The 17,308-nt window shown below is 41.2% G+C and overlaps 1 protein-coding gene across 1 annotated transcript in view; it reads right to left on the bottom strand.

The window, feature by feature from the left end:
• Positions 1 to 470: 470 nt before the first annotated feature.
• The window catches only part of atp2b3b (ATPase plasma membrane Ca2+ transporting 3b), a 49,325-nt gene continuing 32,487 nt past the window's right edge, over positions 471 to 17,308 (bottom strand). The window contains 7 exon segments of the mRNA XM_063891978.1: positions 471 to 682; positions 7,780 to 7,939; positions 10,856 to 10,945; positions 10,947 to 11,039; positions 11,713 to 11,820; positions 14,728 to 14,939; positions 15,658 to 15,871. Of these exon segments, the coding sequence (XP_063748048.1) occupies positions 657 to 682; positions 7,780 to 7,939; positions 10,856 to 10,945; positions 10,947 to 11,039; positions 11,713 to 11,820; positions 14,728 to 14,939; positions 15,658 to 15,871 (903 nt within the window). The 3' untranslated portion in view covers positions 471 to 656.

Here is a 17,308-nt window from a genome sequence, read left to right as displayed (position 1 = left end):
CTCGGGGAGCTGTGAGAAGTCTCCAACCATTGTCCACTCCCTCCCTCCGGTCCTCCCTCGTCCTACTTCCTGTGAGGGAGATTGGATGAAAATGTCATGTGTGAGTCCTCACCCATCTCTTCCTCCTCCCAAAAACTCCCTTCCCTCTCTCTCCTCCCCCGACCCACGCTCAGCTCAGTTATAAGGAGGTCTCCACACAGTAGAGATGGGCCAGGTGAGGGGCAGAGGGTTTCCCCGGCCTGTCCCTACCATGATGGATATGGTGGTGTTGGTGGTGATGATGGGGGTTCCGGTTGCCAGGGGTAGCTGCAGTGGGGCTTTTTTGGTTGCTGTAGGTGACTGTTGAACTGCTGCTGCTGCTGCTGCTGCTGCTGTTGTTGTTGTTGTTTCTGTTGCACGGAGTCACTGGGAGGCTGTACTGGCGGTAGGGTCGGGTGGGGTGGACGCGGGCAGGGGGCTGGGCAGGAGGGGGCGGTGGCTTGCGGAGGGCCGGGTGCAGGTGCTGGTATCTGCTGAGCTCTGATTCGTCGTCCACGTCGGTGTCGTCGATCAGTGGGATGTTGTGGATGAGGTCGTTGATGAGGAACTCTGGGTGGGCCATGAAGTTGTGGATGGAGTTGCGGGATTCCGGTTTTTCCCGGCCCTCGTACAGCGAACTACGGAATGCTTTCACCACTCGCATCTGCCCAGAGAAAGTGAGAAGAGGGGGAGACAACAAAAAAGAAAGAAGTAAAAGTCAGATATCAAAAAGAAAGAAAGAGACAAGGGAAACCCAGACAGAGACAGAACAGTGTCCTCCAGCACACAGTGACAGACTGTCAGTCATTCAGACAGACAGACAGACAGACAGACAGACAGACAGACAGACAGACAGACAGACAGACAGACAGACAGACAGACAGACAGACAGACAGACAGACAGACAGACAGACAGACAGACAGACAGACAGACAGACAGACAGACAGACAGACAGACAGACAGACAGACAGACAGACAGACAGACAGACAGACAGACAGACAGACAGACAGACAGACAGACAGACAGACAGACAGACAGACAGACAGACAGACAGACAGACAGACAGACAGACCCAGGTGGCAACATAATTGTTTTGGCTTGACCGAACCAAAGGAGTTCATCTTTTACAGACTATTGTGATATTTTAGAAAGAGTTAGATTAAAATATTGTTACCACTCTTAATATGAAACTACCACCGTTAGCCAGTTGGTTTAGCTTATCATAAAGTTTGGAAAACAAGTGAAATAGCTTGGCTGTGTAGAACAATATGCACACGTCAAAAGCAAACTAATAAACCAGTCACATCTACTAGCTGCACCTTTACCAGCTCTGAGAACACTTTAATGATCAATCATTATAAAACATATCAGAGATATTATTCTGAAATGGACCAATCAAACAATGACTACTTTTACTGTCGCTACTTTAAGTACATTTAGATGAGAGTACTTTCTACTTTCACTGGAGGAACATTTAGAATACTTTCACTGTGACAGAGTATTCCTACACTCTGGTACTTCTACTTTACTCAAGTACAAGATCTGAGTACTTCTACTTTTACTCAAGTCTGATTCGTCGTCCACGTCGTGTCGTCGATCATGGATGTTGTGGATGAGTCGTTGATGAGAACTCGGTGGCAGAAGTCTGGATGGACGTTGCGGGATCCTTTTTCCGTCCTCGTACAGCGAATACGGAATGCTTTCACACTGCATCTGCCAGAAAGTGAAAGATGGGAGACTACTTAAAAGGTAAAGTCTAGTACTCAAAGAAAGAAAGACAAGTTGAACTCAGACAGAGACGATATTTCTCCACATCAAGTGACAGACTGAGTCAGACGCCAGCCTCGACAGACAACAGACCTAGACAGAAGACAGACAGTTGCTTTCAGATGAAGAAGACAGACTGACAGACAGACGCATGACAGACAGACAGTACTGCAGACAGACAGATCAGACAGACCCAGTGCAACATATTGTTTTCGGTCTTACCGATACCAAAGGATGTTTATACCTTTTACAGACTATGTGAATGTTAGATAAGGTAGATGTTAAAAATGTTACCATTTAGTATAAGATCTGAGTACTTCTACTTTTACTCAAGTACAAAATCTGAGTATTTCTACTTTACTCAAGTACAAGATCTGAGTACTTCTACTTTTTCCTACTTCTACTATCCCTAAATGTAAAGACAATTGTACACGCAGCCTCACGAACCACTGGACTATTCGACATTTAATAACTATTCAACAAGATGCTTGTCTCTTCTTTAGTCATGTCTCCTACTTGTTGTTCTTTACGAAGGATATTGTGTTAGTGCATGACAATGGAGGATATCACGGTCAATTCTTAATTTTTGTAACTCTATAACTGTAATTTTGGGAACTCAAATACCTTGACTAACTGAGATTTTCCACCTGATCCTGTCTGTCTCTAACAGACAAAAAAATCAAAATGAGTTGGCTAATGAAGTATTTTGTCAGTTCTCACACACACACAGTCAAACTTCACAAGACTATAACATTCAGGAGCCACCATCACAGAGACCAAGAAGCTTACATCATACACACATGGTGTGTGTGTGTGTGTGTGTGTGTGTGTGTGTGTGTGTGTGTGTGTGTGTGTGTGTGTGTGTGTGTGTGTGTGTGTGTGTGTGTGTGTGTGTGTGTGTGTGTGTGTGTGTGTGATACAGCATATGTGAAGAAAACACTATCTAAGCACACAGGATAACATGCATGTGCACATACAAGGACAGTGTTGCTAGGCACAGATGGAGAAGAAGCGACACTGGTGAGTGTGTTAGTTAATGTAAAATAAAATAAAAATGTCAAGAAACTGGAGCAGTGGCACACACACACACACACACACACACACACACACACACACACACACACACACACACACACACACACACACACACACACACACACACACACACACACACACACACACACACACACACAAATGTGCATGCAGCTGTGCAAGTTATGTCATGCAGCTTGGAGGTTGACGTCTGCATGCATCAAACAGTTGTCAATCATGGGTGCTGAAGAGAGCTGGCAGATGCACACATATACACACACACACATACACCCCCCCACCCCCTCCCCCCCACACACACACATGGAAACTCTATTGAAGGCATGCAGCAGTGTTGGACAGAGGACAGCAGAGTGATTGAAATGATGCTGATGCTGATGATGGAGTCGCTGCAGGATATAGGAAAAAAGTGTTGCAAAACAGAAAAGTGACATCAGAGAATCAGCAGCTGAGAACAGTGTGTGATTGGTTAGATTGGAAGGGGGAAATGATTTGTTCAAAGGCCAGTGCGAAACTAGGGTGTCAGCTCTGTCGCAAACACAGGCGCAGCCGGGTCATGCTGAATCAGACCTTTGTCACTTATGGTCACTTTCTGTCTCTTACACACACACACACACACACACACACACACACACACACACACACACACACACACACACACACACACACACACACACACACACACACACACACACACACACACACACACACACACACACACACACACACACACACACACACACACACACACAGAAGACTGAGGCCTGTGAGTATACTTGAACGGCATTATGTATGCGTGCATAAAGACATTCCTTTGCCATGGCAGTTGGTCCATGCACCCTTGCAACAAGCCCAAACAGAGGAAAAGAAGCAGCATGAGCTCTAAACAAACCGAGACAGTTTAATGCAAATACAGTGACAGGCCCAGGCAGGCAGAGCCATACATAGAGACAGTTTGGCCAACAGAGAAGAAGCTTTATGTCGACTGGAGTCCAAACCGTGATGAAAGGTGGATGGGGATCAGAGCTGCAGTTGGTTGAACTATGAGGAGTCTCTATATATGACTCTGCCATATATGACAGACAGACAGACAGACAGACAGACAGACAGACAGACAGACAGACAGACAGACAGACAGACAGACAGACAGACAGACAGACAGACGGTCAAGCAGTTGGTTCAGTGCTTATCTGTTTTTCCAAAGAGCCTGTCAGACAGTAGAAAAACACCTCATGCAGCCTGAGAAGGTTTCCGAATGTTACTTTCTCACTTCGTCAGCGCTTGGTTTGTTTTCATTTTGTCTCCGTGGACAGAGTAAACTTTCGAGTATATAACGTCTCCAGTGTGGCTGGGAGGTCAGGGCACTGCTTTTTTTTTTACTAATGTCTCTTTCTCTCTCCCTCTCTCCCATTTGGCTCTTTCAGCAGTGCTTGATGGAAAAACAATGATGGTTATAGAAGGGAATGGCGATAGAGAGGCTGCTGTGTGCGGAACAACTGCTGATGAGAGGAAACTGCAACATATACACAGGGAGAAGCTGTGAGGTAGATGGCTGGTTAATGGCTCCCATTTCCCACCCGATTCTGATCAGCACTCACCCTTTGATATGTGATGACTGAGCTTAAATCCAAAGCAAAACCTTCCAGAATTCAATGCATGTTCTGAGCCAAAACTGAGGGCGAAAGCTGATTTTCTTTTTGAATATTGAAGAACCTAAGCAAAAAATTGAGGAGCTGAGGATGGATTTTGCCTACACATTAATTTCCTCTTTTCCTCACGAAAGCAAACCTTGATATTTACCTATTTTCTCAACCTCAGGCCGGTGAAACTAGGCCAGTGTGAAATGAAAACAAACTGGATCCAAAGATCTCTTCTAAAGCTGCAGATGGATCACTAAGGTCCGGCACAGCTCAGATGGATGGCAGCATGACACAGATCTCCCTGTGAGGATCGGTTTAGCTGTAATAGTCAGGATAGGTGATGGTGTCGACTTCAGTCCTTACGCACATCATACTGCAGCGAGGCACATTGCCAAGTCTGAGGACTTGCTCTGCTTTGCAAAGAACTCTGGGTAATAATGACCCTGAAGCTTGGGGAGAGGTCATGATGACACACAGTCAGTCATTTAGAGTGTGTGTGTTTGTTGATCCCATTTTATCAGACTTCAGGCAATCATAAAATACTTAGATAATAAAGCTGATGATCTGATGGTCTGGTTTTGGGATATTGTAACCAAATAAAAAAAAAACTGTTCAGCCTGTTGCCCCAAGCCCATTTGTTCTTATGAAGATGGAAATCTTCAAATTGGGAGATAACTCAGCGGGGCAATGTAATCTTTAGCAATCATAAAAATGTGCATTCAGGCACTGATTTTGTGCGATAGCAAATATATTATTTTCTTATAAGGAAAGTGTATGTGGGATTATGTCAACATAACTTATATTGTGTTTGCTCGTTGCAGTGTTTTTAGCTAGGGTAGCTCCCTGGCTCAATGGATGTCACTCCACCCAGCTATAATCATTTTCAGGGACTTGTTATTTTGGTTTCTACTATAAACATGATCACATGCTTTAATGATAAAAACATAATTTTTCTTGTACTATCAGTCTGAGTATACCTTGTTACATGTGTCTGAAAGCCCAGTCTGCTCTGTTTGGCTTGAGATAAAACGTATGGTGCACCTTTGCAAAGGTTGTCTGAAGCTTCGGGTGGAGATACTCAGATGCATGTGTCACAGAAAGGAAAGCCCCTCTGAATGTGTTCTTATTTTTGGACCCAAATGTACAGTATAAGCACAAGCGCTGAAAATGTTTTATTCATAATATGCCCCCTTCATTATTTTTAACTTGCAATGACATCCCCATCAGCCTCAGCTGTACTGTGTGCTTAGTGCTTATTACCTAACGCTAGCATGTTTCTTAAAGCACTGCTCTGAGTACAGCTCAACAGCTTTAGACTCTTGGTCTAGTTACTTGTTTGTAGGGTCAATAATGTTTTCCCCTGCAGCTTAAATTGTATTTGACATCATCTGTGTTTAGCTTTTTGACAGTTGATGCTGCCCCTTTCACTTTCCCTCCTTGACAATCCATTTGGTTTCAGGAGCTGAACCACAGGGGGAGGTTTTAAAAATGCAGCCATGTATCATACTACTGCTGGGTAACAGATTTGGGGATTTAACAAGCTCTACAAATAAAGAAAAATAACCAATCTTGGTGGGACCTGAACCCTATCATATTGCAGCAATGCCCAGATCTGAGAACGACATAATGCATTTTAAATCATAATATAATAAAGATGTGTTCAAATAAAACCCAGGAAACTGCTAGTGTGTGTGTGTTTGATAATCAACATCTGGTGTCAGAAGCGCCTCACTGTATCTACACCTACAGGGGATGGAGGGGGGGCAGCGTGGAATGGAAGTAGGGACGAGAAGGAGCAAGGAAGGTAAGGAGAAGCAACTGAGAAGACTGATGGAGACAATCAAATGAAGAGACAGCACAACCACACATGCACACACACACACACACACACACACACACACACACACACACACACACACACACACACACACACACACACACACACACACACACACACACACACACACACACACACACAAACACACACACACACACACACACACACACACACACACACACTAAGGCTCTCAGATATGTCAGCAAGTGCCAACACATAAACATACTTGCAAACAGACACGTGCGGAACTGACATACAAAGAAACCAAGAGAAAACATGAGGGGTGAACGCTACTGTAGTAAGGAGATGGGAGGACGACACAAAGGGATGAGGTACAGGACAAAGTAAGATGTATAAATAAAATAAAAATGAATAGAAACCTACTAAAGGAACCTTATCAGTATGCTACACAAGAGCCCGTATTTAGATCTGGTAAAATCTAAATACTTCTACAAAAGAACAACTATACTTATGAAGAGCAATAAGAATACATTTCACAGAATATTTCTGCAAACACCTGTAATATCTTATAAATACAAGAGAAAAAGGAGAGAACTGTGATCAAGAAAGAGGAAAAAAACAGACTGCAAGAGAGAAAAATCAGGACTTTTTGGAGACATCTGTAGCCAAACGTGGCGAGCTGGAAATACTGTTACAGAAACAACCAGTTGACAACAATCGGACATAAGTGAGAGGAGCAAAAGAAGGAGAAAGAAAGCAATAGTAATAGAGGAAGAGGGAACCTTTTTTTGAACGGCAGCCTTGGAAATAGCAGTGTGTGATGGGGCTTTTATACTCGAAGGTTTACAGTTTAGAGAATTCAGAAGCCATGTGAAAGCCATTTGGTAATGAGTTGAATTCTATGGCAGTGGAATCTCATCATAGCATTTCTACGAATAATTAGGAGTCACAGAATTGCCAGAACTCCTTTAGATTAGTGATGTTTCGACCACAGTAACCACGCTTGACCTCATTCACAGACAGGAAATAACATGCGGAGCAGGAGGAGCCGTTTGCTCTCTGAACTTTAGGCCTTTTCAGTTTATTCATACACTTGTTTTGGTTCTTATAAACATGAGTGTATTTCCTTTAGACACCTTTCCTCAGCCAGAGAACAGTAGGCTGCCTCCTGCACCGAGCAACACTCAACAACAAAACGAACTCTGGGCTGGGACCAGGAATGGATTTTGGACCAGACCAGATCAGACCAGAAGCCGCTCAGAACTGGGTGCTGTTTGAAAGGGAGAATAAGAGAAAGGAAAGAGGAGACATTGCACACACACGAGCAGCGAGCGAGCCGAGGGGAACACAACCATAGAGTCAAAAATACTGCAGTCCACGTGCCGTGCAGCAGTGTGTGTGTTTGTGTCTGCGAACTGAGTGTGAGTGAGAGAGACTGCAGGTATGAGTGCGGGTAAAGATGTGTGGGTGTGTGTGTGTGTGTACATGCGTTCGGCGGACTCACTCCCGGGGGCTGGGCTGGTATTGGCTGTTGCGGTGGAGAGAGCTACGTGAGAGGGGGTAGAGATAGTGTTTACGTCGTGGAGCTGACTGAGCACGGAGGAGCGCCGTCTCACCGCTCCCTGAAACGAACCGCTTCGCTTGAACGTGCTCACTACCTCCATCTGCAGGACAGAGACAAAACAGCAGCACTCAGTGAGGGCCAGTCTGAGTGTGTGTGTGTGTGTGTGTGTGTGTGTGTGTGTGTGTGTGTGTGTGTGTGCGCGTGTGCGTGTGCGTGTGCGTGTGCGTGTGTGTGTGTGTGTGTGTGTGTGGTGTATGTCTTTGTGCGTGTGTCCCGTCTCAAAAGTCCTGAACACGTTTTATGACTGAAAGTTACTAATTCATGCTTAGCATGAAAGGTTTTGCTTGAAATGTAAGCCCTTCTGATTCCCTGGTCTCAATATCCACGTTTTTGGTTAGACGTCTGAAATAATATCTGTTAACACGACAGAAAATATGTCAAAGAACCCCTGATTGTCTGAAGCGTCTTTGAGTCATAAAAACGTTGGTTGTTAAGAAGTGACTAAATAAACTACTAAACGTCACCAGGCCTAACATCAGCCGCCTTTAGCTTAGCGGTGGTGATGCTCAGCCCTGTTAGCATTTGAGCTTTTTACTACTTGCAATTGCATTCACACTTCAAAAATCATGAATGTTGTGTATATATGTGGAGATTATCCTGCAGAACAAAATGTGTAAGTATCATCAACATGAGTGTGCCACAGATCTTAAATCCCAAAATCCAATGAAAACATCCCATGCTTTTGGTCATGGGAGCCCTTGTGACACTAACTTCTGTGTTGGCCAACACAAATACATCATTACTGCACCACAGTATAATGTTTGACGTTTGATATTGCAGACACATTTGACCAATTAAAGCAATAGTTACAAGCTAGGATGCCGCTTTTGAGAAAGTAGGCCTATTAGCATTCTTAGCTGAATAGCATTTCACACAGGCACTTGGTGTGACAGACTGTTCCTAAAAGGACACTCCTAGTTTAGAGAATGGAGCAGTGTTTTAAACTATGTTGAGGAAAGGAAAATAAACAGTTTTAAACTTTGTAAAACACTGTATGATCAATCCTATTGTTGTTGCAAATGATTTATTTGGAATAAGATGATTCATCTCGAGCTCTTCAATTGTCCATTGACCCTATACTATGACATCATTTTTTACTTCCTGTTCAAAATCAATGCTTAATTATAAAAATGTAAACATTCCTGCCAACAGCAATACAACTTTACCACAAACTCACATCTGGCTGGCCAAGAACTCACTGCTCCATAGTTTCTCTTTTGTTAACCGGACTTATAACTTCTCACTGTACATTTTACATCTATATTTAATTTAATATGTCATTGTAAATACAAAATGTTAATAATATCCCACTTTTATAGTTAGCTGTAATTTAGCCCGACAATAGTGTTTTAATTGTGAGATAGTTTACATATTTTTTCTCACGGTAAACTTTTATATTTTCACTCTTAGTTCTGTTTTATTTTCTATTTTGTTATTTTTTTATATTGTATAATTGTTTGCTTTCTACTCTTTTTTAATTCTAGATATGTCCAATACTTGTTTTACATGCTGCTGTTCCAAATGTGGGATCAAGTATATCTTATATTATCTTATCTTATTTTATCTTACTTATTGGGACCTACTAACTGCTATTAGCTCTGGGATATTAAAAATGTATACTAAAATGCTCTGGTCTCATGTTTAAACCTTAGCTTAATGAAATCACTTTGCATTCGTGAAGAATATTCAAGATGATTTCGATCTGCAATAAAATCCTTATATCCCCTTATTCCTAATACATGCAAACAAGAATTATAGAGGATGACTGTATGAGTCTTGTATACAGTATATCATATTCCATTTACGTGTATATAGACTTCTGCTTGCACTATTTCTATTTGATTTTTTATCTTGTTTTATTTTTGAATTTATTGTTTTATGTCTTATATAACTATGATGCATTGTTGGAGGAGACAGGACTTGTTGTGTATATGACATTAAAACCTTTGAATCTTGAATTGAATGAGGTTGAGTGTGTGTGTGAGTGTGTGTGTGTGTGTGTGTGTGTGTGTGTGTGTGTGTGTGTGTGTGTGTGTGTGTGTGTGTGTGTGTGTGTGTGTGTTGTGTGTGTGTGTGTGTGTGTGTGTGTGTGTGTGTGTGTGTGTGTGTGTGTGTGTGTGTGTGTGTGTGTGTGTGTGTGTGTGTGTGTGTGTGTGTGTGTGTGTGTGTGTGTTGTCTGCACACTCAGACTAAACCCTCCAAATGATAAACTGACCACTAAGGCACTTAAGCAGAGACTCTTGACGGGAACTCTAACAGTGCTCAGTGAGCAGAGCCCTCATGTTGATGCTGCATTGCTGTCTTAATGTACATTCTTACAAATCACAGTGCAAGAATCAATCAATTAAAGCAATCCAGCAAGTCAACAGCTTGTCTACTTAGCCTGTATACGAAGTGTAAACACTTACACTCCAGGTGCAACGCAGGTGGCGACACACAAACAAATGATTGATTTATCCTCTCTCATGAGTCTTAAATACCACTTCCAACTTAGATTAAGCCATTTCACCAGGTTTAAGCAGAACAGAAAAGTTAGCTGTGTGGGAGAGAAAAGACTGGAATCATTATGTTTGGCACAAGTCAGAAGAACAAAACAGACAGGCTGAGAGAAAGATTGCCTTTAAGAACATTCAGATACAGTGTTTAAACTCAACTTAAAGTGTATATCTGCCACAGTGAATAAAGCATCTCTGAAAGTCTCTAAAGTTAGCGTGTAAAGACCATGATACTGGCAGTTTTAGGAAAAAATAATAATTTAAATAATTGGCATTGCATCATGAAGCACTCAGCGATTCCTTCATACATTTGGCTGATTCCCCCAGGTATCTAATTCACCTTATGAAAACTGCTTGTGTGTCAGGACCAAGAAAAGCTGCCGTTGGAGCTTTGTTTGGATATCTTTGAGTCTATCCCTGTGCAGGACGTTTGGTTTAGGATTGTTTTCATGGAACAGTACCTGGGTCTGGATACGGTTAAGGCCTCTGAACCAGAGGATCTGTCCGCGGCGCAGCTCCCTCTCAGCACAGTCGATCTCCTCCTCATCCTCAGGCCATCTCCTCCCCTTCCTCCTCCCCGGGCTCCAGGCCCATCCCCGCCTCCTTCAGGCATGGCAGCCGCTCCGTTGGCACTGTGGCAATCACCTGGAAGCAACGTTTGTTCAATTCTCATAAGACCAGAAGACTGTTGTTTTACTGAGCAGTAGTGCTTACACAGATGATTGAACAGATCATACAAGATGGATTCAACACAACCAAGCACCGAATTTTGAGTTTAGTGGTGTAATCCAAGCCATTTTCTTTTACACCAAAGTATAGTAAAACAGTATATTCAGATTTCTTTCTATGTCACATTCAACGTCACAAACACACCTCAAAAACAGGCTTATTAAACAGTGAAAATGTTTAATAAGCCTGTTTTTAGTTCTGATTCCCTTTTTTTCTTAAGTTTGTATTTGTCACTTGTTCAAGATTCTTTCAAAATCTGTGCAAAGTTGTAGCCAAGCTTGGACAGAGACACAGTATTTGTGGGCATAGCATTGCACCAGAAAAGTGGAATAAAACAGGGTGCCAAGTTTTATCCTCTGTTGATAGGATAAAAAGTGATCCTGTAAGTCATTTGTCCCAGAAATGAATCCTGTAACCTTTCCCAATCAAGACAAATGCCAGATATATGTACGGTTTTATCCTGTACAAAAGGGGCATGGGTGTGAGAATGTTCCCTTAGCCTCACCTCAGAGGAAACTCCAGGTAAAGCAGGCCTGTCAGACTACACTAGGTCAGTACGCTTTGACTCAGCAGGCAAGGAGCTGCTTACCTGCCCCCACAGGAGCTCCCCGACCCCCACGAATAGACACCAGAGCCACTGCTCCACGTTGAGAGGAGCACAGCTGAAGGGCTTTCCTCCCCACTGCACAATCACGATCTGCAGAAACACAGGAAGGGACATACACGATCACATATACAGTACACACACACACACACACACACACACACACACACACACACACACACTGTGGAGGAGGAAACAGAACTTTGAAAAAACAAAACCAGGTTGTATCAACACCTCTATATTTCTCATCTGTCACGACTCAAGTATCAAGTATGTAATCCCTGCTGCAGATCAAACCAACATGTGTAATGATACATCAGAAATGTTGTGATTGAGTAATGTATTTAGTGATTCATGAAGTATGGCTCATCCTGAATGGCTATTTCCATCATAAACCGCCTTCTCACGATTAGACTAGGCTTACATCAGGTCATAGTGTGTGAGTGTGCTTATTGTGTTTATACTAAGAACATATGAGGAGAGCATTATGTTCTCAAGGCCAGTATGTATAAAGCTTTTCAGATCACAATTTTTGTCGTAAATGGGTCATAATTCTAAAAGTATTTGGTTTTATTCTGAGAATGTATAGCCAATAAGTGTTAAGTGTCATTTAAAGCAATATATCACCATTTGTGTAAATATGCTTATTTCATTACTGAGAGTTGGATGAGTCTAGCTGTTACATTTAAAGCAATAGCCAGAGGCTGTTAGCTTATTTTGCATAAAGACTGGAAACAGCTAGCCAGGCTCTGTCGCAAGCCTACCTACAATTCTAAAGCTGACTTACTAACACATTTCTTTAATTTGTACCAAACTGAAGTATAAAGTAGAATTTTTGTGGTTTTACAGGGCCGAACATGCTATTTTGACTTGCTTAAGTGTGTTCATATCTTGCTAGCTCACATGCAACATCATAGTTTACACAAATAAGAGAAGTTACAATAATAGCATGTAGCTATTGCTATGTAAGCTAACATTAGGCACTAAAACTAGTCATACCATAAACATTGCCTTGCTTGTTAAGATCAGTGTCTTCATATGACGGGATACTCCATGGAACCGTGGCAACCGTTAAGTGCAAAATAATTAGCTAGAAATTATGAATTTGTGCTGTGAATGTCCGCTTGGACTTGAGGTATAATACCTATGCTAGTTTCCTTCTAAAGATATATTCTGATAGCTTAAAAAGTAGAAATCCTTTGATGTCTAATAACAATTTGAATCAAATTATCCTCTTTCTAAAGTATCTAAGTGGTATTTACATGATTACAACTGAAATGTGTCACAGTTCTGAATTATTATTAACCTTAAAATGTTTTAGAATACAAAAAAAGCTCCAATGACATCGAAGAGATGTCATTATACAGTAAGCATGGATTTTGGACAGTCTTAGCAATGTGTGAAATCAAAAAGACATTTCACACTTAGATATAAATCAAAGTTACATTTAGCCTCTTCATATAAAGAGTTCTCAAGACCGTTTATAGTCTAATCTTTTTAGGAGGAAAAACAGCAACACTTGTGTTACACTGTGATGTAAAGCAACACACATCTTCGCAATCCTTCCTGTCCAGCTTGTTTTGACCATAAACTGTATATATATATAAAAAGGTTTTTACCTTGTAAAAAGTTAAACATTAGGTGCATTTATAGAACCAGTGCAGTATGGTTCCAACATGTATGCCTTAAAACTGAGAGCAGGGTAACAGCATGCCTCTGCAGGCCGCTCAGTGGATGAAGTGACAGCCTTTTGAATAGCAACATGATCATTTACAACAAAGGCAAGGCTTATCAGTGACACATCATCTTGACAACAAACTACGCAGTCATAAATCTCACTGGGAGTATGATACAGTATATCACGTAACGTAATATCTTCGGGGAAGGGAGGAGGGATCCATCTTCCTTACTTATCTCCCTTGTTCACCTCTCAAGCTGCCACCCACCCTCTCATCTCGAAATTTCCAAATCCCTCACAACTGTCTCTTTGTTGCTCTTTCACTCCAAATCACTGCTGTCCCCTCCAGCTCTCTCTTCTTTTCTTTCTCCCCAGTGTACCACCGAGCACTGAGCTTTAGAAAATGCCCCTTTTTCTCTCCATCACTCACTCAGATACGCTTGCTTGACTGTGTTTTTGTGTACGCAAAATTCCCAGCTTAATGCATTTTTCTGTATTCTCTGTGAGTCAATTCAGCAAACAAGTCGCCTTTTGTTGCTAATGTTGGACTCTTAAAGCTGGAAATATGAAACCGCTTACATTGTGAGAGCAATGTCAGGCCTAAACATAATCAAATTCATTTTCCTTCCTTGTAGAAATATATTAAATATATATATATATTTATAAATATAGAACCGTCACCATAAAGTAGTGTTATAAAAGCTGAAATTTAAGCAATTTTGTCGTTGACATTTTCAACCCTCTTTCAGAAACAAAGCCATGTTAGGAAATTAACTTGCGGCAGGGCTTTCCCTTTGGAACGAAAAACAGAGAGTATTGAGTTGGGTATAACATTGTGATGCAGTAACAAAACTTTAAACAAGGAAATGGAAAGCAGATCAGAAAAAAGGCATTTGTCTAGTATAAGTCTGCCTTGAAAAAGGACATCAAGAATTAGCTCAATAATATATTTTCTTACAGTGCTAAATAAAACATTTCTATAAAGTTGAAGAACTAAGCAGAAGCTGTTGTTTATGCAGTAGAATAACATTTACCATACTGGAGATAAGTAATATTGCTGTTTCAACATGAATGTACTCTGACAGATGGTAGGGCAAGTGTCTTTACATTCTTTGTTTTTCATTGCTGTGCACTCCAAACAAAATATCACACCTTTGTTTACCAGAAAGTGCTAGAGATTCTCAGTCAGGTTGAGTTTGGTTCCTTACAACAACATATCACAACCCACATCCTCATACAGTACACATAAATCCTTTAAAAAAAAACCTCTTCAAATACTCTCCAGAAACAGTAGAGGAAACGGTTAGGGTGTTAACCCTTACCTGCACGGCGAAGGTTCCCACAACGATGGTGCAGAAGATGGGGTTGGCAAATATGCCGTCAAAGACGTTTCTCTCTCCGTGGATCTTGCGAGCGTTGATCTCGTTGAAGAGCTGCATGAGGACGAAGGTGTTGAAGATGATGGTGTAGTGCTCAGAGGGCGGGGAGTGGAGCGGAGCGTTGCGGCCGCTGTCGATGTTAAAGATGTGCTCGCCTGGTGGAGGAAGCAGGAAGGAAGAAAAAGGGACAATTAGCTGTGCTGTACTCTTGGAAGTGTGTTTGATCGGCTGGTAGAAAAATAACCCATTACCGCTGTAACATGGCCATGTCTCCAAGAAAGCTTTGTTTTTCATGTCCTGGATTCTTGGTTATTTGCATCGCTATTACAAATCTGATCATTGCAAATCCATAACAAAACTTTTATTCTATTAATTCAATATTAATACAGACCATTAAAGAAATAAAATAAAATTAGTAGAAGTGGCAGGGCAGAAAGCATCGCTTATAAAGAAAATAGTCCTCCCGTTAGTCATCCAGTTTCAGCGTTGTTGGTCAGGTACCCAAATATAACCGCATTTTAACTTCAAACCTAAAATAACAGACAAAAACTAAATTCTATAAATACATGCACATATACACACATAAACGTTTAAAAACCGTTTAAAATTTCCAGAATACAGGTACAGATTACATACAGTTACACATGTCATACTATTATTAAATCAATATTAATTATATGTATTTATTTTTATATAATCTAATAATAAACCAAAGCTGGTTATTCCTGGCTGTTTTAATAGTAGATGAAATTGCATTCCTGCCCTGAGTGTGTGTGTGTGTGTGTGTGTGTGTGTGTGTGTGTGTGTGTGTGTGTGTGTGTGTGTGTGTGTGTGTGTGTGTGTGTGTGTATGTCTGTGTGTGTGTGTGTGTACCTATGAACAGTAGGGTGAAAATGATGACCAGCTGGTACACTCCATGGCCCAGGATGTTCTTCATCATGGTCAGTGAGATGAGCGGGTTGTTCCGACCGTAGGGTTTCCGCAACAACAGGTCCTCAGTGGGGGGCTCAGTAGCCAGAGCCAGAGAAGCAAACGTGTCCATGATGAGATTCACCCACAGCATCTGCACCGCCTTCAGAGGAGAGTCCTGCAGAGAGAAGTGTAACAAAACATCTGTGTCACCAAGTAACCCCACACACACACACACACACACACACACACACACACACACACACACACACACACACACACACACACACACACACACACACACACACACACACACAAACACTGGGGTTTGTGGAAAGTCGGTTTCCTGTTTTTTGGTAAGACCCTGATTCCTTAGGAACAGTTTACAGCTCATAGAAATCTAAAGTGTGACAAAGGGAACATTTTTTTGTGAGAGGTCACAAGGCAACAGGTTGCGAACCATTGCTAAATCATTGCTCTGTATTTTAGTAAATTGTCGTTATGATTTTGATATAAAATCTTAACCCAAAAAGGAACCAGTATGTGTGTTACTGATGCAACAACCAGTGGTACATTTACTCAAGTACTGTACTTAAGTAAACATTTCAGGTACTTTACTTGAATATTTTCACAATATGCTTCTCTTTACTCTTACTCCACTACATTTATTCATTAACGTATTATTTATTAAGATTAAGTGACTTTTCGGATTAGGTTGTTGCATTAATAAACATGTGATAAACGTAAACACTTAAACCAGTATAAATATATGTGTATACAAAAACTCTTTGTCTGTTACAGTAAAATGCTGCTTGATGCAACAATATTAAAAATAATGTCATATATGTAATAATAGTAAATAACATATGGGGGATATATTCTGCAGAATCAGTACTTTTACATGTTATACTTTAAGTACATTTCCTCTTGATAATACTTCTGTACCTTTACTTAAGAATGTTGGACCTTTACTTGTAATGGAGTATTTATACATTCATGTATTGCTACTTTTACTTGTGTAAAGGATTTTAATACTTCTTCATAATACAGTAATTAAATATATATGATTCTGAAATGAGAGTACTTTTACTTCTAGTACTTTAAGTATAATTTGATGCTGACACTTGTGTACTTTTACTTAAGTATGATTTTGATATGATAAGTTTTACAATTTAGTATTGATACTTTTAAGTAAGAAAGTACAAGAGTACTTCTTCCACCACTGGCATCAAACCTACTGTCATGTTTTATAGACAGTGAGATTGTAATGTCATTTAATAAGAAGTCATTAAAGGGGCTTCACTATCAGACCTTTGTTCTTGATTTCACGTGTGTCATTTTCAGTGGGCAGCTATTAGACAGCACCCGGGGAGCAGTGGGGGGGGGGGGGGGGGTTTATTTTTTTTAAGGGCACTAGGCATCTCCCAGGAAACAAACTAGCACCTCTCCACTCTCCATACTTGTTCCATTCTGGGACTGGAACCAGTGACGATCTGGTTTCCATGCCAAGTCCCTACAGACAAAGCTTCTGCAGCCCTAAACATGCTTATATAAGCTTAGTGTGAAAATGCATAAACAGCATTGTAGCATTTTGCTTTGTATCAGATAGAGGGTG

This window comes from Eleginops maclovinus, chromosome 1 (assembly GCF_036324505.1).
Source record: "Eleginops maclovinus isolate JMC-PN-2008 ecotype Puerto Natales chromosome 1, JC_Emac_rtc_rv5, whole genome shotgun sequence".
NCBI lineage: Eukaryota > Metazoa > Chordata > Actinopteri > Perciformes > Eleginopidae > Eleginops > Eleginops maclovinus.
This window is presented reverse-complemented; position numbering and strand designations above follow the sequence as displayed.